General features: G+C 38.0%; 5 protein-coding genes and 1 pseudogene across 10 annotated transcripts; 1 reads left to right on the forward strand and 5 right to left on the reverse strand.

The window, feature by feature from the left end:
* Window positions 1–549: 549 nt before the first annotated feature.
* On the reverse strand, window positions 550–2040 carry LOC103344541 (F-box protein CPR1-like). The gene has a single exon (XM_008248136.3). It carries the CDS (start codon window positions 1937–1939, stop codon window positions 572–574), a length of 1368 nt encoding a protein of 455 aa, XP_008246358.2. The 5' UTR covers window positions 1940–2040; the 3' UTR covers window positions 550–571.
* An 823-nt stretch (window positions 2041–2863) lies between these two features.
* Window positions 2864–6196, forward strand: LOC103343829 (Protein phosphatase 2C family protein). 4 transcript variants are annotated; one of them, XM_008247471.2, is made up of 9 exons: window positions 2864–3091; window positions 3675–3990; window positions 4228–4399; window positions 4499–4716; window positions 4826–4933; window positions 5034–5159; window positions 5249–5478; window positions 5572–5787; window positions 5867–6196. In XM_008247471.2, exons 2-9 carry the CDS (start codon window positions 3781–3783, stop codon window positions 5871–5873), a joined length of 1287 nt encoding a protein of 428 aa, XP_008245693.1. In that variant the 5' UTR covers window positions 2864–3091; window positions 3675–3780; the 3' UTR covers window positions 5874–6196. The 4 variants fall into 4 exon arrangements, with proteins under 4 accessions (XP_008245693.1, XP_016646791.1, XP_008245707.1 ...); XM_008247485.2 differs by having other exon boundaries at window positions 2892–3091; window positions 3770–3990; XM_008247476.2 differs by having other exon boundaries at window positions 2892–3091; window positions 3773–3990.
* A 673-nt stretch (window positions 6197–6869) lies between these two features.
* On the reverse strand, window positions 6870–7945 carry LOC103343820 (wall-associated receptor kinase-like 20). Its single transcript, XM_008247463.3, has one exon. The coding sequence runs from the start codon at window positions 7638–7640 to the stop codon at window positions 6987–6989; it is 654 nt and encodes a 217-aa protein (XP_008245685.2). The 5' UTR covers window positions 7641–7945; the 3' UTR covers window positions 6870–6986.
* Window positions 7946–8908: 963 nt separating this feature from the next.
* MTSSB (mitochondrially targeted single-stranded DNA binding protein) lies at window positions 8909–11560 on the reverse strand. 3 transcript variants are annotated; one of them, XM_089044207.1, is made up of 6 exons: window positions 11325–11560; window positions 10752–10939; window positions 10237–10445; window positions 10041–10152; window positions 9492–9551; window positions 8909–9243 (listed from the first exon to the last, which is right to left on the reverse strand). In XM_089044207.1, the coding sequence occupies exons 1-5, from the start codon at window positions 11395–11397 to the stop codon at window positions 9534–9536; spliced, it is 600 nt and encodes a 199-aa protein (XP_088900333.1). In that variant the 5' UTR covers window positions 11398–11560; the 3' UTR covers window positions 8909–9243; window positions 9492–9533. The 3 variants fall into 3 exon arrangements, with proteins under 3 accessions (XP_088900333.1, XP_008245675.1, XP_008245667.1); XM_008247453.2 differs by having other exon boundaries at window positions 10041–10141; window positions 10752–10936; window positions 11325–11556; XM_008247445.2 differs by having other exon boundaries at window positions 10041–10141; window positions 11325–11552.
* A 953-nt stretch (window positions 11561–12513) lies between these two features.
* EIF3A (eukaryotic translation initiation factor 3A) lies at window positions 12514–19367 on the reverse strand. Its single transcript, XM_008247435.2, has 14 exons — window positions 19190–19367; window positions 18570–18659; window positions 17834–18315; window positions 16869–17084; window positions 16360–16728; window positions 16248–16277; window positions 15311–15538; window positions 15050–15211; window positions 14740–14961; window positions 14453–14653; window positions 14162–14368; window positions 13977–14057; window positions 13472–13673; window positions 12514–13195 (listed from the first exon to the last, which is right to left on the reverse strand). Exons 2-14 carry the CDS (start codon window positions 18613–18615, stop codon window positions 12768–12770), a joined length of 2874 nt encoding a protein of 957 aa, XP_008245657.2. The 5' UTR covers window positions 18616–18659; window positions 19190–19367; the 3' UTR covers window positions 12514–12767.
* A 635-nt stretch (window positions 19368–20002) lies between these two features.
* Window positions 20003–21931, reverse strand: LOC148921196 (uncharacterized; annotated as a pseudogene).
* Between the last annotated feature and the right edge of the window lie 622 nt (window positions 21932–22553).

The raw sequence follows: 22553 nt of genomic DNA on the forward strand, positions 1-22553 counted from the left end.
TTTATAAATTTAATTTGGATATGGACATTGCTTGGCTCTTATGCGTCAGGGGACCTTTTTCTCCTTATGACGTGGCCCACTCATAGTTCAATAAGTGTCCATCTTTGTTTAATTCTAAAACACTTAACTCATCCTCTCTTGTTATATCTACGATTATGAGATACTTCTTGTTCGCATTATGTTCATCTCACTTTGTTTAAAGGATAATCTAAACTACAACGGGGAGGAGAGTTTTCACACATATTATAAGGGTGCCATGGTGGTTTAAATCTGAGACCACTGATTTGTAAGTCAATGTCATTTTAACTAGACTATACCATTCAGCAAGAACTATCGAAGTTGATATACTTCTACTAAACCCAACAAAAAGAAAGTAGAAATAAAAAACTCTTGCATTCAAAGATTGAATATAATTCTAGAAAACATCCAATTGATGCCAAATTAGCCACATAATCAAATAAAAAATAAATGTTGATATCCCAAGATTATAGAAACAAGCATCAAAATATAGATATAAATTTATTATTTCGGACGAGAGCTACGATATATATATATATATATATATCTTCTCCTACTGAGTTTGTTTGTCTCCCTGGATCGAAACCAAAGTGCTGGCACAAACAACAGCTTGAGTTCGATCAAAAAACACACCATTAAGAGGAAGATACTTAAACTTTCTGGTTTCAAGGTTGTAGAAAATTAGCACAACATCATCCCTGGCCACCATAATAACTTCCTCGCTCTTCCACAACGCCAACGGGAACAATGGCTTTTCCGGCTCAAAGGTTAAGTATTTTGTCCAGGAACCCTTCTCCTTACTCTCATCCATCACCCATATGTCAAAGCAATCTGGCATTGACGCATAAATAAATATAGCAACGCTTTCCTTCCACACTCCAAAAATCTTGCTCTCATAATACCCTACATCGGGAGGATACGGTATAATATCAAACACCTCTTCACCAAAGTCGAACGAAAGAATTCCTGCTTTCATGTCCCTTTCCTTCCTCTCCTCCTCCTCCCTCGCCCTCCGCTCGTTGTTTTCAGGGTTGTCTTCGTCGTCTTCGCCCTCGTTTTCCTCGCAGTAATCATACTCATCGTCTGTATAATTATAGCTGACGACGTACTCCCTGTCCTTATCTGTTGCAGGCCAATAAACAACACCCTTGCAGTACACAGACACAGCATGCTGAGGCAAAAAGAATCCGTTTTTCGTCACTATGTTCCCGATCTCGATCTCTTTCCACGAATCTGAACCCTGCAGGGTGAACACTTCTGCTCTCGGAGGATGAACAACGAAACGATCGTCGTCGACCTTTTTGTCTCCATAAGTCACAAGCCGGACGACTTTATAATTCTTAGAATGCTTGAGATCACGCCCCAACCCTACCCCAAGTATGGCGACTTCTTCCGGGGAAGAAAGAAGAACTTCTGATTCAGGAAGAAGCTTGAATTCTCTGATGGCCGGGTTGCATAAGGCCACCTTTTTGTGGAAATCAGTCAGACAAACGATCCCATCACAATGGCTTGAAATGTCCGCGCCAACCCTATAAAACTCTCCCCCTGTGTCCACACCTCGAAAACAAGAAACTTCGAGGTCCTCGAAAACGGGACGGAGGTGATCATCGCCACCGTCCATATCATCATTGTCAACATCATCAGTGCGGAGATTAAACATCGAGAAGAGGAGTTCCTTTTGGTCTGTGTTGAGGTCTGTGAGGATAAAATGCTTGAAAAGGATGGTGGTGGAGGGGGTGGAAATTTGGTGTCGAGTGGAACTGAAGTTGGAGAGGTGCATTTCTACAAACTGAGGGGTAGTGATCAAAAGAGACCACGACTTGCGGATGCATTTGAATCGCATGAGAGATTTGGGAGGCAGCCTTGAAAGGATATGCGTCACCAGCTCTTCTGACAATTTTGAAAAGATTGGATCTGCCATTTTCTGTCTGCACTCTCAATTGGATCTCCTTTCTCTTCTTCTTCCTCCTCCTCCTCTTTTCTCTATCTCTATTACATGAATATTGTTGTTGCTAAGGCAAAAGTAACGGGGAGAGAGGAATGTGTGTGTAGCGTTGAGAGAGAGGAATATAGGTGTAGCGGGGAGAGAGGAATGTGGGTGGAGTAGACAGTAACTACTTTCCCTTAATTACTTGAGCGATATTTATATTTATTTTTGTGATTTAGCAAATTAGTTTTTAATTAATAAATACCTTTAGATTGTGGTGTATTAAGCATAAATATTTTCAAGAATTTTGAATGTTTCACTATTTGTGGCATTCTCTTTATATGTACATATAAAAGATAGATATAACAATGTAACGTTATACTTACAAGGAATGGTGAAAGTCATGAAGCAGGTAACTTAAGAATTTGGGAATAAGGAATTGGAATTTGATCACTACTTCCATAGTTGATATGATTATTAGTTTTGATGATATTTGATTACAGATTTCACAATGAAACTCTCATAATTTTTATTTCCGTATGTGTAAATAAACGCAATAGAAGTTAGGAATTAGAATCATTCTAATACATGTGTTAGTAAACACAAGAAAAGAGAAATTGGAATCATTCCAATGCCATCCAATTTCAGTACTGATAAGTAAACATGGATTATTTTTTTGTTAAGATAAATGATAATATCAGCACTTTTTTTATAATTAAAGATTAATGAGGTCCAATAGTGTGTCTAGGTATAAATAAATAAATGAAGTGAGATGTTACATTCATTGGGATCCAAGTCGAAAAAAATAGAAATAAAAATACGAACCGAACTGTCAGCGACACTGGATAAAAGGTTATTTTAGTAAATTGTACATGCATGCAGTTCTACACCGAAGGATTCGGACATAAATGTCATTTTGACAAAGTTTTCCCAAAAATCACACCTTTTTCCACATCTCTCTCTTTCTTCCAATCAAATCATAGGAAGGAAAAAAAAAGTGTGACTCTCTCTCTCTCCCTTAGGGTTTATTTTGGAACAACCAGTGAGAGTTCAATTTCAATGAAGAATCTGTAGATGGACTTCAATGTCAGGTCCTCCCTGCTAGATCCGTCTGTCACTATCTGTGTTTCATCTGTGCATTCTAAGGTACCCAAATATTTCCAATTTCCACTGATTTTTCCATTTTGAAACTCTTTTTTTTATCTTTTGCAATTTTTATCGTTTTCTGTAGTTCGGGTTTAGCTCAGTTTATCAATTTGGGGCTTCGGTTGACTTCTGTGTGACTTATCTACTGGGATCTTTTGATGGGTTGCGGGTTCTAGAGGAGACAATTTTTGCACATTTTGTAAAGTTCTTAATTTCTGAAGTTTACTTCACTGTTTAGTGAAGTTGGAAAAATTAGATTATTAGGTGGTTTTGGCTTTGATTTGGGTGGTTGGTTTTGGTGAAATGTGGTTTTGAGAAAAAGGTATGAACTTCTAAAATTATACTACCAAATAGAACTCTTTTTATATTCTTTTACGTGCATTCTATTGGTTTTTGTTTTTACTTTCAAAATTGTCTCTAGCTTACTTCGTTTCAGTAGGCCTTGACACAAGGGACTTGAAAAACGTTTAATGTATACTAACATTATTATTTTATTTTGTATCTGTTTTCCTTAAGTTTTAGTGTCATGTGCTGTGTTAACTAATTATCATTTTAATTTTGATGTGCAAATCATTTGAATCAGTTGGTGGAGATATGAGGTGCTTTTAGTACATGTGTACATGTATGCAATGAAATTCTGACAAGATTTTCTTCAATTGGGTCTTGGGAATGTCACAGCAGAGACTAAAATGAGCCAGACTGAAGTATCGGGAATGAAAGCTCCTCTTGTTCCACTTGCGACTCTGATCGGTCGTGAGCTTAGGAGTGAGAAGATTGAGAAACCTTATTTGAAGTATGGGCAGGCTGCTGTGGCAAAGAAAGGAGAGGATTGCTTTCTTATAAAAACAGATTGCCAGAGGACTCATTCGAATCCGTCAACATCATTCTCTGTCTTCGCGGTACTCCCCCACCACTATTTTCCGTCTTTGTAGAACTGATCTCTGGTTGGATACTGAAATAATTGTATTTTATCCAGTTGAGTGGAATTTTATTTTTCTTGGGTTTGAAATGGTGTGATAAAAGAGAAATCACAAGTTTGTCAACTTTTCTTTCTTGTATATTTGTCAGCAACAAAATGGAGCATGAATTCAATCCCATACGTTCTCTAATACATAATTGAAAATTTTGATCTCCAGATTTTTGACGGGCATAATGGTATATCTGCTGCTATTTTTGCAAAGGAGAATTTATTGGCTAATGTTTTGAGTGCCATTCCTCAAGGAATAAGTAGGGATGAATGGCTTCATGCCCTTCCTCGGGCGCTGGTTGCAGGTTTTGTGAAAACTGATATAGAATTTCAGCAGAAAGGTATACATCAGACCTTTTGTTTTTATTATTACAACATGTCTCTCTTTTCTTTTCATTTGCTTTTGTTTTTCTTAGATTTATGGTGTAATATAACCTCAGGGGAAACTTCTGGTACAACTGTGACATTTGTTGTGATTGACGGTTGGACTGTGACTGTCGCATCTGTTGGGGATTCTAGATGCATACTGGACACCCAGGGTGGCGTTGTTTCACTCTTGACTGTTGATCACAGGCTGGAAGAGAATGAAGAAGAGAGGGCGCGTGTCACCGCCAGCGGTGGTGAAGTAGGGAGGCTCAATGTTTTCGGGGGCAGTGAGGTATAGGATAGCTTATTTTGTTTATCCTTCTAACTTGTAAACTGAAAGACATCTCAATGGGAAACATTTCTTTGATGGTCTAAATTTTGTATTTTTTCTTGGTTTACAGGTTGGTCCCCTCCGCTGCTGGCCTGGTGGATTATGCCTTTCTAGGTCAATTGGTGACACAGATGTGGGAGAATTTATCGTTCCAATACCCCATGTCAAGCAAGTGAAGGTAACTTCATACTGCTATTGGCAATGGTTCTGTTTACTTTTCTTTCTTTTATTACAACATTTTAATGCTCAACAACTTTTTTCTTTTCCTGGTTATGTAGCTTTCAAATGCTGGTGGAAGACTTATAATAGCTTCTGATGGCATCTGGGATGCTTTGTCTTCTGATTTGGCTGCCAAGTCTTGTCGGGGATTGCCTGCAGAGCTTGCTGCAAAGCTGGTCGTTAAGGTAATGCCTGAGATGCAAACTTTATTTACAGGCCAAGAAAATAGGTCTGATTTTACTGATTTAGTCCAATTTTCTTTGTTCTACTTTAGGAGGCTCTGAGGTCAAGGGGTCTCAAGGATGATACAACCTGCCTAGTTGTTGACATAATCCCTTCAGACCACCCTGTCTTGCCTCCAACACCAATGAAGAAACAAAACATCCTTGCTTCACTTATCTTTGGGAAGAAAACTCGGAATTCTGTGAACAAAAGAAATAAGCTTTCTTCTGTTGGAGTTGTGGAGGAGTTGTTTGAAGAAGGTTCAGCAATGCTCGCTGAAAGGTATGTGCAGCATAGTTTATTATGTAATTGATAAGACAGTATTTCCAGCTTGAGTATAGCCTTTATTTCTTTCTTTTCTTGACGGAAATGCAGGTTGGGTAAGGATTCTACTCTGGATGCAAATTCTGGTCTTTTCCGATGTGCAGTCTGCCAAGTGGATCAGCCTCCAGTAGAAGGTTTATCAGTAAATTCTGGGCCTTTTTTCTCTCCAGCATCAAAGCCATGGGAAGGTCTCTTTCTTTGTGCCAAGTGTCGGAACAAGAAAGACGCCATGGAAGGAAAAAGACTGAGCACGCCCACAGTGATATTGTAGTAATTTAACTGATTGCATATTCTGTTGTATTTTTTCTCTGGCAGTGTGAGCATATGCTTGGTTTTCCTTTTTCAGGTGGTGACTATTATAGATGTGTGTAAGAAATGAAGTTGAGGTATGCAGAGTAAGTAGGTGTTTTGCAGTTTCAAAAGTTTGTGTCGGTTCTGGTTTGTGCTCAGCTGTTGGACTGACTGACTGAGGGCAGAGGTGTTATCATCACTAACAGCTTTAATTTGTAAGTAAATCGAAGGTTTGCGTAATACTTTTGGTGTAGCTGTTCACTTGAGTTAAGTTGGAAATTAGCAACAGCACGCGATCTAACTCTAACCCATTGGTGTTCGCTCTATTTTATTTTGTTAGAACAATTGAATATATAATCTATTTATTTTGCAATTGTCTACGAAATGCGGTTAGACCTGGTTTGCCACTTCTTCCATATTATTATGTTCTTGTGTGTTACATAATTCATTCTTTATTATTCCGATAGCATATTACTCTATGTTTAATGAGGAACATATTTGAAACTATGGGGAGATTATAATGAGGAGTTTAAAGTGAGGAGGCTATTTGCGTACGTCAATCTCATCATCAACAAATGTAAAGAAATCATGGGACTTCAACATTTTAAATGTTTTCATGGTGGGATTGGTCTCTTCAAATAACCTCCTCACTTTAAATTCCCGGTTATAGCCTCCCACTCATTTTAAATTCCTCATTGTAACCTCTTCTGAAACTGCCCACCATGGGCTGTGGTGCCATGGCAGCCCAATTAATGTTTTACCTTTTGGGGAATGAAAAAACTAAGTCGGTGTAACTTTTAGGTAATTTCAGAGGGGGTGGTGAGTAATTTGAGGGGTCACAATGGGTGCAGCTCTTCTAAGAAAATAAAGCTTCGGATATTTTGGCACCAATGTCTCTCTTTTGGTTGCTCAAATCGCAGTTATATCTACAAACAAGCTCCTTCCTACGCACACATGAGTTCACAACCATTAAATTCATAATACATGGCCAGAATTTACTAAACCAACAATTAGAACAAAATTAAACATGAACCACAGAAAGCAGCTGAAGACCAAGAGAAAGAAAACAACTTTATTACATTAGGTTGCAACTTGCAAAGAAATGCATGCATGCTAATAACATTATTAGGTTCTAATATCCTCTTCGATAAGCAAGCCCAACAAACTCAACTCAATTAATTAGGAGGCAGCCATTGCAGCTCAATCCCATAGCTCCATTTCTCAACAGGATCTTCAGGTCGAATATCAACCACAGAAGTATAAGCAGTGCAGCCTCCAGGCCTAACCCTAATCACATATGAAGTCATATGTGAATCTTTCAAGTAATGGCAGCAGAGGCTACCTTTGCATGCATTGTTTTTGCCCTCCAAAATTTTGTCCTGAAAAACCCTACAGAGGCTATTTGAGGTACAGTTGAGAGGAGATCGAAGCAGATTGTCAGAGCAATTGAGCAAGATGACTGTGTTGCGAGTTGACACATTGAAGGGCAAGTGTTCATCAAGCCTCAAGCCTTGAAGAGGGAAATCAGAAGTTTGACACGTGTCACTATCTTGTACCAGATCAGGTGGGCTTATGATGAGCCTCTGAGCACTCGGGTCAATGCTGAGGATCTTGTAGTAAAACCCTTCAGCTGACTTGAACTCAAGAATGCCATTGCCATTGTTGCTGTTGTTGCAGTAGATTTTGTACCTTGAGTCTCCGCACGTGTCATCTGTGCTGAAAGGGTATGGAACTTCCACATTGCCGCATTTTGGGCAAGATCCAAGGGCTGATACATGGCCAGTTTTGATGATATTCATGAGCATGAACACAAAAAATGTCAAAACCATCTTGACTTTAGCAGAGAGTCAGAGATAGAGAAAGCAAGAAATGCTGAGAGCTAAATATCTATTTATATAAAAAACCAGAGACTTAGTTAATCAATATGGGAACTTATAGAGTACTGCTATTTCCACTGCCTGATCTATTTATCCATTCACTTTATCTTCCCTCCACCATGTAAATTTGAAAAAACACAATCTTATTTTTCCACATACTATTATTCTTAAAATACCCTTTAATTATTAATTCTAGCAAATTCTCTTTACTAATCATTAGTAGTTGAAATATGGAGAGAATCAAATAAATTCTCAGTCTTAAAATAAAAAGAAGTAAATAATCTAATTAAAATAGAAAAAAAATAAAGATTTATTTCAAATATATTTACTCTTGCACTTGAGATTCTCAATTCGATTCTCCCCTCTTCCAATATCACTTGTGTAAAAAAATATATATATATATATATATATATAGTAGATTGTTGGTATGAAAATGAAGTCCCTTTTTTGTGAATGAATAATAATAATCAACAAAGGTGTGGCCAACAGCTGTCAGTGTATGAGATTTGGATGGAGAGATTAAGAAATGACAATGAATATACAAATCTTAATTACCCTAAAGAATTATATTATTAAGTTTATTGGCAGCCATGAAAGATGAAGCTAATTAGCTGGTTTTCACCCATTGGAATCTCATATATTGTATTGTATTATTGTATCTAGATTTGCCCCACCATGCCATTTGCATTCATCAACCAGAGAGGAAAGAGCAAGTGTCAAATAATATGGAAAGCAAAGAAAGAGAGAAGGCAGGGTTAAGATCAAATTAGATTAATTGATCTCCAAGCCAACTAGTGGTGAGGAACAATTGGGTTAACATATCCCACTTTCGATTTTGAAGGAAGTTTCTAGGTTTCATTTGCCTTTCGGGGGGCAGTGGGGCACTCATTTCCCGAAGTGGCCGAAGTTCTAATAGCATAAAGAAACGTACATTTTGGGATAAAACAAAGCACAAAGTTGTAATAGTATAATGCTATTTTGAGAAATTTATAATTAAGAACATAAAGTAGCACACAAGGTAGAAAAATATGTAAGCCATGACCCCTATCTAACATCAATTTATTGGTCCACTTATTCCCAGCCCCCACCAAACCAACCACAAACCACTCTGGTTAATTAACTGTTGAACGCTAAACACCTGTGAATAAAATTTGAAACAGGGCAAGCACCAGGAAACCACTTTTAATTTGAAGACAATCAACATATGATTAAGAATACTGAAGGAAATAAGGACTTCATTTTATAGGATTAAGAACATCAAATAGTCTTTACACATTGATCTCAGTTGTTAAGCACCTTCCCTTCTCCAGAAGAGAGGGAAGAGTAAATGACTTCATGCACTGGGGAAAGAAAGAGAAGAATGAAAACTGGGTGATATATCAACACATTGAAAAACAAAACTCAAGCATTTTTCTTTGCTAGATTACAACTTACAACCAGACAAGCAAAGTATAACATATGCTTCCTACAAAAGTGGCTTGAGCTACTCTTCCTTTCCAAGGCTGAGTGTTTTCCATGATGTGCCAATCAACTGTTCACTAAACCAATTCTTCTCCTGCAAGTAACAAATGAGCAAATTGATCAAAACATAAATGTCAAAATAGGAAATGGTATTAACTCAAACAACTAAGGTGTTCTTGTCTGAAATACTTCGTGCAGCACAGAGGTAACGATGGTATTGCATGTAATGTTAGTTTCGTATGGAAGTCTCACAATTGGGATAGCAAGGGAGTACATTACTATTTACTAAGGGGTCATGTCATTAGCTGCAGATACTATAAAAAGTAGAAGGAAGGAACTTACGCAGATCATCCAAGGATATACTGCTGATGCTTTCTCCAGTCTTTATAAGACGAATCTTCCCTGCAGGGTAAATCACTATATATAAGTAGTTTCACGTTATCATTATAGCAAGACAATCGTTGAACAAAATACCATGAACATGACAGAGTTCTATTTTTCTTTTCTTCTTTTTGAAGGGTTGGAGGGATGGGGTGGTCCTTTCAAGGCATACTAAATATTGATATTTATCCTTTCAACTTGTATTCGCCTTGTTAGCACTTTTTCTACTGATGCAGAACAGGGTCACAAATATGAATCTTCATTCCCATGTTTATTCACCCATCAACAAAACCTTTAAATCTATGAAATTCAGACATCGACAATGTTCTATGCTAAATTAATGTATCTTCCCAAGTTATCTCATAGCAACAAAACATTGGAACATAAATATTAATGAAGCAAAGTCATGTAAGATACACAAGTCAATCCAAAAACACTTCAGAATGAAGAATTACGACTTAAAAAATAAACATTTAGAACAGAGTCAAACTGTAATGCTGGTATTTATACCATCGTAACGAACACATATCTCTGGAATATTCTTAACTTCACCATTGATGCTGTCATTGTAAACTCTGGTTTCAATGTCACCCTCCACATAAATTGATGAACTGCAGTTAAACTTCAACCATTAGAGAGACAATACTTCAACCATTAGAGAGACAATATACAGAAACTTCACTCATCCTAAAAAATGGACACATACTTCTTAAAAAGTTGTTTAACCGCATAAGCCCCAAGTGCTTCATTATGCACAGCAATTCGATGCCATTGAGCAGGTTTTGGCAAGTCCTTTGCACCCCCTATTCTTTGGTCAAACATGCCCCCCGTCCCAACTGTGAAGATGGTTACAGTCCGGCCATTCCTCAAGATCTTCTGCACAGGGGCTTGCCCAACTTTACCACAGATAATTGCCTGTATAAATTCGGCATAGCCTAGCATAAACACATGACAAAACATATGGAAGAAGGATATCCCTACACAACTGATTGATTGCTAATTAAAAATAATAATAGAGGAAAGATTACTCGTTCTGGTGATTTATGCTGTTTCTGTGTCCTAACATCCCTAATGGAACCAACAGGTTTTGTTAGGCTCATATACGTACAACAATACTTGATGCACTTGCATTTGTAATTTTGTTATGTGAAGGTACATTTACACATATCCAAATGGGTAAAAGTTACAACTTTTGTTCTATTGAAACTACATATGAAATACCTTGTGCACACCGCGAAATCCCCAGCCCCTCCTGGGATCCACACTTTGGGCTTGAAAATGCGAATCTTTCTTCTCACCCAAAATTTCGTCAAAATCTTCTTCTGCCTCAGTTTTCTTTGTCTCATCATTGCCAATGTCAGATGAGGTGCTTGAGCACCACAACTTTGAGCTTCTTTGCATACTCACTGCTGTAATAAAGGTAAAAAATTAACATAAAAAGGGCACACTAAATTTCATTGTTCAGATTCTTGGCATGCCCATCACTATTTGAGAAAATTGTTCTAAGAAATAACATGTAAACCATGCTGAATTCTATGCAACCTGTTATCCAAAAAGCCCTTTCTGAACTAAACCATATCTGGAATTTAAATGTTCAACTGACCGACGAGATCATTTAATTTTGTAGAAACTTGAATGGGTGGTTCCATTTAAAAGGCGTTTGAACTCAACCCATGAATAAAACAACAATGTTAAACCGAATGAGATATCAGAAATAAGCACCGCAAATAACACATTCATGTCATACGTACAAAAACAAAATAAATTTATGGAGGAGAGAGATAGAGAGAGAACCAATTGTTGGGTTGGGCGAGAAAGGAATAGAGACTCTCATAAACTTGGCAAATCTCACAGCGACCGAACTCATTTTCAGCTGAAAACTCAGTAAGTCTAGGTAAAGCGAATTGGTAAAGACTGGGGTGGGAGGGTTCAAGGAGGGTTTAGCTGGAGGCGAAAGAGAGGGGAAAGTGCGAGGTCGGCTTGACTATAAAATTTAAAATAAAAAAGGAAAATAAAAAGTTGCAATCCCTAATTTTGTAAACTGAATTTGCTCTTGAATTTTTTTTTCTTTAAAACCTATACATATATATATATATATTTATTTATTTTTTGAGAAAAAATGAAACCTTTTTCATCACACCATCCTTTCCAAACTCTTCCGTTTCCCTTATAAAAAAATAAAAAGTAAAAATAATTAACATGGAAAACATTATTATTATTATTTTATAAATGTGATATTTTAAACTACATTAATGTATGCCTCTGAAAAAACTACATTAATGTAAGAGGAGGGAGTTTGAACTTAAGTGCAATGGAGAGGACGCACTGCCTTAATCAACTGACTTGACCTATATTTACAACGAGGATAACATGATTTGTTAATACGAATACTAAATGCGGTGGGTCAATATCAAACACAAGTAACCTGTTTGTACACAATAAATTTGTTTAACTAGTAATTTATGAAAATTGTTTGCTTTTCTTAGCATGCTTTATATGAGTCATTGAATTATTGGATGATTACTTTTGTGGTGTGTTCTAGTGTCATGATCAAATAGATCTTCATTTCGTAATTAACCTACAAGTGAGCTTTCAAGGCTCGTTGGCGGCAGGTATCAGTTTGAGTTCCAAGGATGGGAGAGATGAATTGCTTTTAATTTTAGTTTTCGTATTTCTCAAGGGCAAAAATAACAGTTCCAAGAAAGAAAAAATACAAATCTTTTGAAGTGTCCTCATAAAATTTATAAAATAATATATATATATATATATATATATATATATAACAACCTTTTGAAGCGCGCAGATTTGCAGTCGGAATCAAACCAACTTTTATAAACGTTGAAACACAAAAGCTATTCATATTCGAAATTCAGGACAAAAAATTTAGCAAACAGGAACCGCTGGAAATCACCTTTGAGAAGCTACCACTACTTTGTATGTAATGCACAGAAATAGAAATGAATGTGGAAGACAAGTATGGGAATGGGAGGGAACAAAACTAACTTCCAAGTCTAAACTTTGAAGATTACAATGAACATTCCATGAGAAGGCACTCAGCAAGATGGAAACGAAACAGGGAAAAAGAAGATAAACTAAAAGCAAAGAGTAACAGCAGCTCCACTAGGTCTTTCAGTACTTAAATAAGAATAATAACCTTCTTAGTTCACCCGGAACATTACCAGCTTAATCATAATCAAAATTGCCCCAGGATCAAGCAATGCCACCAAAAACCTCTGATTAGCGCTCCGACCCTCGGGATGGAACCCTGGATGAGGACCAACTAGATTTTGGGCCACCAAAGGTGGGGGGTCTTCGCTCATCACTGCGCCACCTATCACTTGATGGGGGTGGGCGGTCATCTGGCCTACTTGCCCTACGATCAAGATCTGGAGGAGTCTGTGCAGCGGGTTCAGCTCCCCCTCGCCGAAACCTAGGCACATATTTCCCAGGAGCTGGTGCAGCGGCAGCAGCAGCAGGAGCAGCAACTGCAGGCTCAACTGGACGAGGCTCAGCAGGCCTAGGAAGCTCAGCTGGTCTTCCCAAAAGTGCTTCTTTCCGCAGCCTTTCTTTTTCTTCTAATTCCCTCTCTCTTTGCCTCTGCTTTTCAGCAATCTCATCCAGTTTTGCCCTGCGCTCAGCTTCTTCTTTCCTTTTCCTTTCGGCCTCTGCATGGTTCAAAGCAGCAATGGTTGATGAACATCAGAAGACAGTAAGGGTAAGAGCCATTATAAAGGAAAATTATTCAAAAAGCAAGAAAAACTAATAGAAGAATTGCAGGAATCAGAAATAACCATAAGCAGGGAGAACAATACTTCACTTCATGTTTTCCAAAGAAATGATAAAATCATCTCAAACGAAATTAATTTCATAATCCACACAGAGAGGATGCTCTAGTGTTCACAAAAAGCTGGATAGACTAAATTTTTTGTAAGAACACATACCTTCATGCTTGCGCGCTTCCTCTTCTTCATGCAGCTTTCTTAGCCTTTCCTCTTCAGATCGCACATAGAATATTTTCTTCCTCTTTGCCTCCCTCTCATGTTTCCTGGCCTGAATCATTTGACTGATTTGTTCCTCTCTCTCTGCCGTCCGTCTGTCATATTCTGACTGCCTACGATGCAACACCCTTTCCTGGAAGCTCATCTACCAAAGAGAAAAAAGAGTCATTGTTTCTCAGCATCTACCATACTTGTGAATGAACACATGTCATGACAACACAAGTGACCAGAAAGAGTTGTAAGAATCTATTGTTTGGAAGCATTGGGATAGAAACATTTATAGTTTGATGATATTGTCAGTGGTTCTGTGCATGCATATGTTATTGCTTTCCCCAGGAATAAGAACATGCAAATGTTTTAGGGCAGTGTATACATTCTAGACAGAAATCTGTGTGAAAAATGGAAATAAAAGTGTAATTTGTCCGGTCAGGTAAAACTGCAAACTCACCTTATTCTCCAACATCCGCGCTAGCCTATTCTTCTCCTTCAGATCTCCTTCATGGCGCTGTTGGCTCAGCTCAACTTCCAGCTGCAAAGCACAATAATAAATTACGGCTAGCATACAAGGCAAAGGGAATAAAATCAACATGAACTGTAAGAGGAAAGAATGGGAAATGTAACTGTTATATATACCTGTTGATTACGTTCATGAAGCACCCTCTCTTCCACTAAACGTTGTTGATAGGCAGCTTCAATCAGCGGAGCAGACTCTTCTCTTTTTGCTCTTTCCAAGTAATCCATTGTTCTAGCAAGTTTTAGTAATTTCTTCTCCATTTCTTGCCTTTCCCTGAGCTGTTCACTCAGGGCCAACTCCATTAGAGATTGCTTAGTCACCTTTTCCTGTACAAATATAAAACTCATTAGATACTGATAAGATGGGGTCTTCCATCAAAACCATACTTAAATAAGACATCTTTCACTCACTCCTTCCAAAAGTGGCTTCTTTCCCTTCTTTCTACTGCGTGCTTCCTGAAGGAGCGCCTGTGCTTCTTCAAGTTCTCTCTCCTCTATTTCCTTTAGTATCCTTTGATTCTTCCTTTGTTCATATTCACTTGCAAGCCTCTTCTGCTCTGCTTCTTCAGTTATTTTCTGTAGTTTGAGCCTCCTAGACTCTTCCTCACGTTCCTAAAAAAGGAAAATTGAAAGCTTAGTCTAAGTTCCATCCATTTCCAGACTATTATCAATGCAACTCAAAGTATATGCAGGCATACCATTTCCAGAAGTTGACGTTCTTGTTCTTCCTTCCTTTTCTCAATGATTGATTTCCTAGCAAGAAGCCTTTTATGTTCCTTGTCAACAGTATCTGCTAAAGTAGGCAGAATTTCACCTAGCTTTGATGCTCCCTTTAGAGGAGGGTACATCATAGCCCTTCCCTCATTTAAAGACTCAGCAAGATTAGTCAGGTGATCTCGAAGCCCGTCAGACTCCAAACCCTGAAAAAGTTTGCGAGAGAAGACAGTCAAATTGTGACTTGTACAACATCAAAAATTATAAATGCAGAGAATTCAAGCTCTAACTTACCAAGTTACCAAACAACATAACCCCCTTCATATGGTCAACTTTCATAGCTATAAAATTATGTTTAACAGCATCCACATAAATCTTCTCAACAACAGAGAAGTCATAAAATGGTATCATCGAAGATAAACATTCAATCTTCAGTGTTTGATACACTTGCGAAACCTGAATAGCGTAGAGGGAAGAATCATCAACTCTGTTATAGACTTAAATGAACTAAAAGGTACAACTCTGAATGAATAAGAAACCAAAAAGTCAACACACCTGCTGGAGCAACCTCAGAGTACCAAGCTTTTCAAGGGCTGGAACATATTGAGATAGTTGCACTTCTGGAACAGAAGAAGCTGAAGACAGCTTACCCCCAACTTTTGAGATTTTGCTCAACAATGGCTGCATCTTTACAGCAAGATTTAGAGGTAGAAATTCATGCTCCAGGAGATGGTAAAGATCTTTAACTTCCTGGGTTGCACAGCTCAACACACCTTTAGAGACCTGAAAACAACACCAAAATAAATAAATAAAAATTCCTAAGCTGCATAACAACACTTGCACATTTAGAAACATTTCAAACATGTAAAATCCAATTTGATTTATCGTCAGCAAATGCATATCCCTGAATATTACTTTATGATTTGAAAGCCTCAACAGATAACACAGTACCCATTTGCTCAAATAAAAAAGAATAAAGCATTACTGAGCAATAATAAGTAATAGCACACAAGGAAACAATATCATAGCAAGATTGATACAAAAACTTAAGGGACATTTTTCATCATCGATCTCAAAAGAAAGCTCCACCCCAAAATGATTGTCACAGTTTGAAAATCACATATTACAGTAGGATTTCATATAAACTCTTAAGGGGTAATGGGAAATAAAAAATTATATTTCCTTGACCATAAAAAAGACTCATTTTGGGACAAGGTACAAACTGTGGTACACATTATGAAAAGGACAGAACAGCACTAAGCAAGAAAGGCTAGAAATTAAGCTATTCAAATTTGAAAAGAAAGCTATGCATATACTTCCATTACTCTATTATTAATGTTACCCAACCAGCAAATTGAAAATCTGGTCACAAAGTTAAAGAAAAGTTGTGTCTATTTAGAAAATTTATAATTGTTAATATTCATCACAGGCAAAAGGATTAAAGCTCAAGAATAACAGTAAATAACCATAAAACAGACCATGGCAAACTTACCAGTTCAGAAAGAAGAGATGATCTTGAAAGCTGGACACAAAACAGATTGTCAGAATGGAAAACCCATTAAAAATTGGAATCAAAAGAAAAACAATGAATAAAATGACAATACCACATCTCCTCTGTCAAGCTTGGGTTCAAGATTAAACCCGATTAGATTAGCCATCCTCAAATTGCGCTCTTTCTCATTTTCAAATTCCAAATGTGATGCAGCACGTGTTTGATCATAGGGGGCAACTGAAAGTGCAGCCAGGACAACAGATGATGCTATCAACTGCAAATCCTTCTGGCTTAAGTTCTTGTTAAAGCTTTTTTGAAGTGTAAACAGCTTTAACCATGCATAAGCATGATTAAGGTGGCTAGCTGAAATCCAAAAAATTTCTGTTAGCTTGGCATAGTAAACCACCATCAAGGATGCTTTGGGGGTTTTCTTAACCATGCACATCAATCCATGAATATCTTCAACAGAACGAAATGCTTCCTGCAGATACCATCAGGAAAAACGTAATGTGAGAAATAGACAGAATCCAAAAGCAGATGGACAGATTTTGCAAATTTGTTGACACAATTCACACATAAAAATAAAAATAAAAATAAAAACATCGAAAAAAAATCAGACACCTGCCACAATTCAAGTTCAGTAGCTATTTTCAGCTGCTCAAATCTTGTATCCAGATACAGCTGCAAGCTCTCAGGTGCAGATAGGTCAGGTCGGTCTCTTTGATCTCTATATTTATTCAGATTCGCTAAATGATTCCTGATGATTTCACATAACCTGCGGAACTCCGTTGTCCGCTTGTATTGCTTGCAGAACTGAAAGGCTCGATGTGCCGTCATCTAAAGATTACAGATTTCAATCAGACACCATAGTTTCTTCTATGAAATAAAATTCTTAAATATTACAATAAAGCAAACTGTATACTTCTGTTCGACATAAACCACAAATGTATACCATGATTAAACTCGAATATGGAATATATGTCATTATTAATGATGATGTAGATGGCCATAGCCAAAAAAAAAAAAGGATTGGCAGTGTGCTGCTGGGTCCATGAGGTGGAAAACTCAAACAGACATTAATCTTTCTCTAACATAAGTTATCTAAAACAAAACCCAGGTATACAGCAAAGAAACAAACTATATCCTTCCAACTCTAAAGACAAAGGCTCAAATAATGGACCCTTTGCAAGACCTAGTACGTGTTGAACAAAAAAAAATCACAAGAGTTCATCAACTGATTGATTGAAATCCATTATTTCAGTCCTTCAAAGCAAGAACAAGGCTTTTATGCAAATTCACCTAAATCTCAACAAATTACCCAGTACCATGAACCGCCAAAAACCATGCACACCCTCTCAAAGGCAGTTAGAAGTAATAGAATCTTAGTGAGTTGTTTTTAATGCTAAGATTACGAAGGAAAGTACTAGAACCTTGGAGAACACTCGATAATCTACAAATGCCTTCTTTAACTACTGAGTGATTTGAAACTGCTAAAGTCTTTATATCTTATGGATGAATATTCTTAAAGAGCAGAATGACTAAAGTAGTCGAATTTAAAAAAAAATTCTGGACAAGAATTACAATACCGCATAAAGAGCCTCCAACTTTGAGTTATTACGTAAGATCTCCAGCACAGTTCTGTAGGTCTCCCACAGAAACTTGAACCAAGGAGTAACAACTTCACGATCTGATCTATCTTTTCCTTTCTCACCACTGACATAGCTCAGCATCAGATCTTCTGGCCTTTTATCTGCTTCAAGGTCATCGACATCAAGAGCTTCTTCCAGGGCTTGAGCCTGAGTACGAGCCTGCTCAGCTTTCTCAGTCGATAGATGCATGAAATGCTTGATTACCTCTTCCAAGGAACTGACATTAACTTGTTGACATATTATGCGGTACTGAATCAAACCATCCTTGGCAAATCTACCCTTACGCAAGTCAACGCAAAGCTCTACATATTTGAACATAATCCTTTCCAGTGGTTTTTGCCATGCTCTATATCTCTTTGAGGTGATAAGATCATGAAGTGATTGTAATGCATCTTGCTTTTGCCCAACATTGATCAACTCTGCAGCAACACATTACAATTGTCAATTCATATTCAGATAAAAAGGGCAATGAAGAAGGCGTAAAATTGATATGCAATTAACTTGTTCAATGAATATCCCAACCACTATGGTATAAAGAAACAGAAACATGTTAACAATAAAGGGTTACAGCAACTTCAGAAACTATACAATCAAATAAGTAATAAAAACTTATTAAACTAAACAATCAGACATTCATATTTAGCTAAGAAGCCATAAATCAGCAGTGACTCACCTTCGGCTCGCTTCAATGCATTTTCCGGTTTTGCAAAATTCGACATGTTCGATTCGAAACTTCAGCTGCCCCGCACAATGCAACAGTCACCTGAACCACAAAATGTACTTGTTGTCACAATTGAAGTCGGATAACAAAACCTCAAAATCCGAACAGCCAACTTAAATCACTAATCAAACAAATACTAAGAAAACATGGCGCACGTTTAACGATTCATTCTCCCAGGATAAAAACCACCAGCACCTATGCCTCCAAAGAAAATCCAAACAGAAAAAAAACGTAATTTTGCAATTGGGAAACCGATGCAGGGATACACATTAAGCATCTATCATCAAACAATGATTATAAGCTTTAATTCGACAAATCGGACGGATTTCTCGGGAAAAAGTTTAGAACTTTATCTGAATCCGAGATCTGTGAGATACATGGCGTCCAAAATTTCAACAAATTGCATAGAATTCTATTCAATTCAGCGACTCATCGTGAAATTTATATATCGGGAAAAGAGCGAACTTTCATACAGTTTATATTACGGACAGTTGTTATTACGAACAGAAGAAGGTTTCAATTGGAGTAGAAGCTCGGAGAGATAGAGAGTGAGAAACAGAGAGAGAAGGTACCTGAAGTGGCCGCAATGCTATGCACAGAGAGGAAGCGAGAGAGAGAAAGAAAGAGGAGATTGTTTTAGGGTTTTAGGTTTGTTGTCCAATCCGAGAAAGATTGGAGTTACTCGTTCAGTCCGATAGATTGGGCTCTAAATATGGACTAAATGAATGATGTGGCCGACTTTGATCTCAAGGGTTTTGCAGATTCGCGCTCTTATTTTGGGCCGGGCTTTGGTATGGTCCACACAATTTTTACATAGATGAGTTGGGAATGAGATCATCTGCTACTTATACACATATAATTTTCCTGGTCTATGTTGGAAAAGAAAATATTGCCTCCTTTTCCTAGGAATAGTAACTCATCTCTTCTATCAATCACAAATCTGTGCGTAAATCTTTCCTTTGTTCTTTGTAATAAATTATTTTTTATATGTCAAAATGTAATTTGTGTGAACCAGGAATGTTTTCATCCAAGGAAAAAGACCACTAGCATCCTAAAAAAAGGAGTCTTTTTAAGTGCAACACTATTTACACTATAATAATAGTAAGAGGTATAATTTTCTTGGTCACAATATGCAGGAGGAAAACACTAGTCTTCTCCCTCTAGGAGTAGTAATTGTAATTCCTACTTTCATGTCAATTCTAATTGGACGCGTACACATAAGTATTTCCTTTTGTATTTTTAATTGTATGCATGTAAAAATGTAACTTGAATAAACCAGGAATGTCTCATTGGAGGGAAAGAAACCACACCCATACCCTAAAATACGTATTAACACAAAAAGAAAGTGTCTTGCACTAAATTTTTATTTTTATTGATCAGGTTTGCTATTGTCCTAAAGAATAGTTTGAAGCTAGTAACAAAAATACAAGATCAAATACAATTTCAACATAATTCCATCCTAATTATTGGTACATTTTATATCATCACACTAAACTTATCTCTGCAATTCTCTAGCACTGGTTGCTTCTGTTTAAGGGAACTATGGTACCCACACACACAACTACTTGCGAACAATCCGGGTCTCCGCCCCAAACTGCAACATACCCGTGGAAGATAGAGTCTTGGTAGTCGTCCATGCTGCAAACCGGAACATACTCTTGGGTTTCTGTATTGAGGTCGAATGTGAACAGGCGGCCTTCCTGAGAAACCATAAGAAGCAGCTCATCATGGCTGCTGCCTCTCCAATATTGCAACGGTGTCGGGACATCTTCCAACGATGTAAAGGCAAATAGCTTCATCCAACCGCCGTCCATCAACCATAATCCCATCGATCCATCATGAATGGATGCATAAAGAGCAACGGATTTGTCCCACACAACAAGCTGACTATCTGGACTATAGCCCGAGTCGTATATGATATCGGGAAACAATATAGGATGAAAAACCTCGTCAACTTTATCAAACGAAACGATCAATTGCCTAACTGTTTGGTTCTCCGTCATGTCAAACACACTGATGAACTCCTTCAGTTGCTCATTTCCAGCCCAATAACAAAATCACTTGTAGTACAACATCTGTAAACAACCAGGCAAAATGTAGGTGGTTTCGGTTTCTAAAGTGTCCGTGTTGATTTCTCTCAAAGAATCGGTTGATAGAGTGTAGAGTTTTATTGGGGGAGGATTGCAACGGAGGTGTTACATCATCGCCGTCGTTGTCGTCGCCCTCACCGTTTTCAGTAATGTTAACAACTTTGAAATCCCTGGTTTTCGGGTCGCTTCCAAATCCCAAAGCACCAACACCTAGGTCAGGGGAAGCACACTTTGAATTCCCTGGTTGTCGGGTTGCATAAAACCACGTGTTGTCGGAATCGGCTAGACAAATGATCCCGTCAGCATGCCCATGAAGAGTCACAGATTTCAAATCCTCAAACCCAAAACATTGTTCCCTAGCTGTGTCTTCGGCGACAAAACTATGACTCTTGTTTTGCTCATTCTCATCAGCAGCATCTTCGCCAGCATTGTCGTAGCTGTTACTAACCAATGTGAGGAGAGTTTCCCTGTCGTCGGTTTCGGTGTTCTTGAGGACCGAGCGCTTGAAAAAGAGACTGCTGGAGGTACGCGTGGAATTGGAGAGATTTTGGCGGCAGCCTTGAGAGTATTCAATGCCATATCTTCTGGCAGACTGCAAAGCTCTGTCATTTCTGCTTCAATGGTCCTTCCGTTTTTCTTCTGTTTCTTTTGTATTTATTTGTATCTACAGATCAAATTAGACAACACACAGAGGCAGACAATTTCATAAGAAAATGCTCTAAAGTTTCGAACTTTATGTGAACCCAAAGATCAATGATGCAAAAAGGCGTACAGATTTTGATGGGTTGTGCAATGCAATATGGATTTCAGCTTTTCATATCAGAGAGAGAGAGAGAGAGAGAGAGAGAGAGAGAAAGTAGCTGAAGGCAGAAGTGGTCGCAATGTGATTGATGGACAAGAGAGGAAGGGAGATCCGGGAACGAGAGAGACGGTTTTCAGGTTTGTACTGTCCAATTTGAGATCGTTTTCCAAATAAAAATGCCACTTCTTTTTTTGCCCCCTAGAATTGAAAGACACAGCTCCACGGCTCCACCCACCCACGTCTGCCAACTCTTCCCCCCACTTCTCCAATCCACTTTCTCTATTTTCTCGGAGGCCACCAACAAAGTAATATTGCACTGACCACTTCGATTTGCAGATAGAAAGTTGGAAGGAAAACTCAAACTGTAGTTGTTAATGTTGCAATGGACCGCAGAAATATACCACAACGCCCTCCGCTGTCATATTTTTTTAGGATCACTACTCGTCAGCCAAAGATAAGGATTAAGGTCCCCAAATTGCTAGCCAATACCATGCAAAAACGATTTGATTATGGGTGCAGCAAGAACATCGATGGAGGATATAATAAGCAGCATTGCCCGAAGGAGAAGAAGAAACTCAGGAACAAACCCAGAAAGCTTCTGCCGAGGAAAATCAGTTCCCTCTTCACCTATGCATTTGGCAACATGAAGATCAAATCACCAGAGAAAAAGTCTTCCTCCAATGGCAGATGTTTCATGAAAAGCAAAACCAAGTGCAACAGCAGAGCCAATGATGATGATACTAAACTATGTGCACCTTTTTGTTATATCAAAGGTGATAATGCTAAACGAGTTGATGTTGGTGTTGCTCATGCTACTTTCAGGGTGCTTGGGGAGCAAGGAAGTTCAGGTAACTTGAATTTGGTTCCATCAAAATTCATGCCAACTAATCGCTGGAAGTCGAGAATGGCAAGGTCCCTAACAAAAATGGTAAATAGGGAGATCGATGGGGAAGATAATTCAAAGCAAGAAGATAGCAAAGCTATGGAAGAAAGAGGTGCCCAGGAGTTATGCAAGAAAAGGATTCTAATGGGAAGCAAGTGCAG

Source organism: Prunus mume, linkage group LG1, assembly GCF_029339155.1.
Source record: "Prunus mume cultivar Tortuosa linkage group LG1, ASM2933915v1, whole genome shotgun sequence".
NCBI lineage: Eukaryota > Viridiplantae > Streptophyta > Magnoliopsida > Rosales > Rosaceae > Prunus > Prunus mume.

Coding starts and splice junctions, on each gene's coding strand:
- LOC103343829 (XM_008247471.2), top strand. CDS start 3,781: ATGAGCCAGACTGAAGTATCGGGAATGAAAGCTCCTCTTGTTCCACTT. Junction 4,400..4,498: donor TATAGAATTTCAGCAGAAAG/GTATACATCAGA, acceptor ATATAACCTCAG/GGGAAACTTCTGGTACAACT. Junction 5,160..5,248: donor CTGCAAAGCTGGTCGTTAAG/GTAATGCCTGAG, acceptor GTTCTACTTTAG/GAGGCTCTGAGGTCAAGGGG.
- LOC103343820 (XM_008247463.3), bottom strand. CDS start 7,640: ATGGTTTTGACATTTTTTGTGTTCATGCTCATGAATATCATCAAAACT.
- LOC103344541 (XM_008248136.3), bottom strand. CDS start 1,939: ATGGCAGATCCAATCTTTTCAAAATTGTCAGAAGAGCTGGTGACGCAT.
- EIF3A (XM_008247435.2), bottom strand. CDS start 18,615: ATGTCGAATTTTGCAAAACCGGAAAATGCATTGAAGCGAGCCGAAG. Junction 18,316..18,569: donor TGCATTGAAGCGAGCCGAAG/GTGAGTCACTGC, acceptor GTGTTGCTGCAG/AGTTGATCAATGTTGGGCAA. Junction 15,212..15,310: donor CTCTGAGGTTGCTCCAGCAG/GTGTGTTGACTT, acceptor TACGCTATTCAG/GTTTCGCAAGTGTATCAAAC.
- MTSSB (XM_008247445.2), bottom strand. CDS start 11,397: ATGAGTTCGGTCGCTGTGAGATTTGCCAAGTTTATGAGAGTCTCTATT. Junction 10,940..11,324: donor CTCGCCCAACCCAACAATTG/GTTCTCTCTCTA, acceptor CCTTTATTACAG/CAGTGAGTATGCAAAGAAGC. Junction 10,142..10,236: donor GTTAAACAACTTTTTAAGAA/GTATGTGTCCAT, acceptor GTTTAACTGCAG/TTCATCAATTTATGTGGAGG.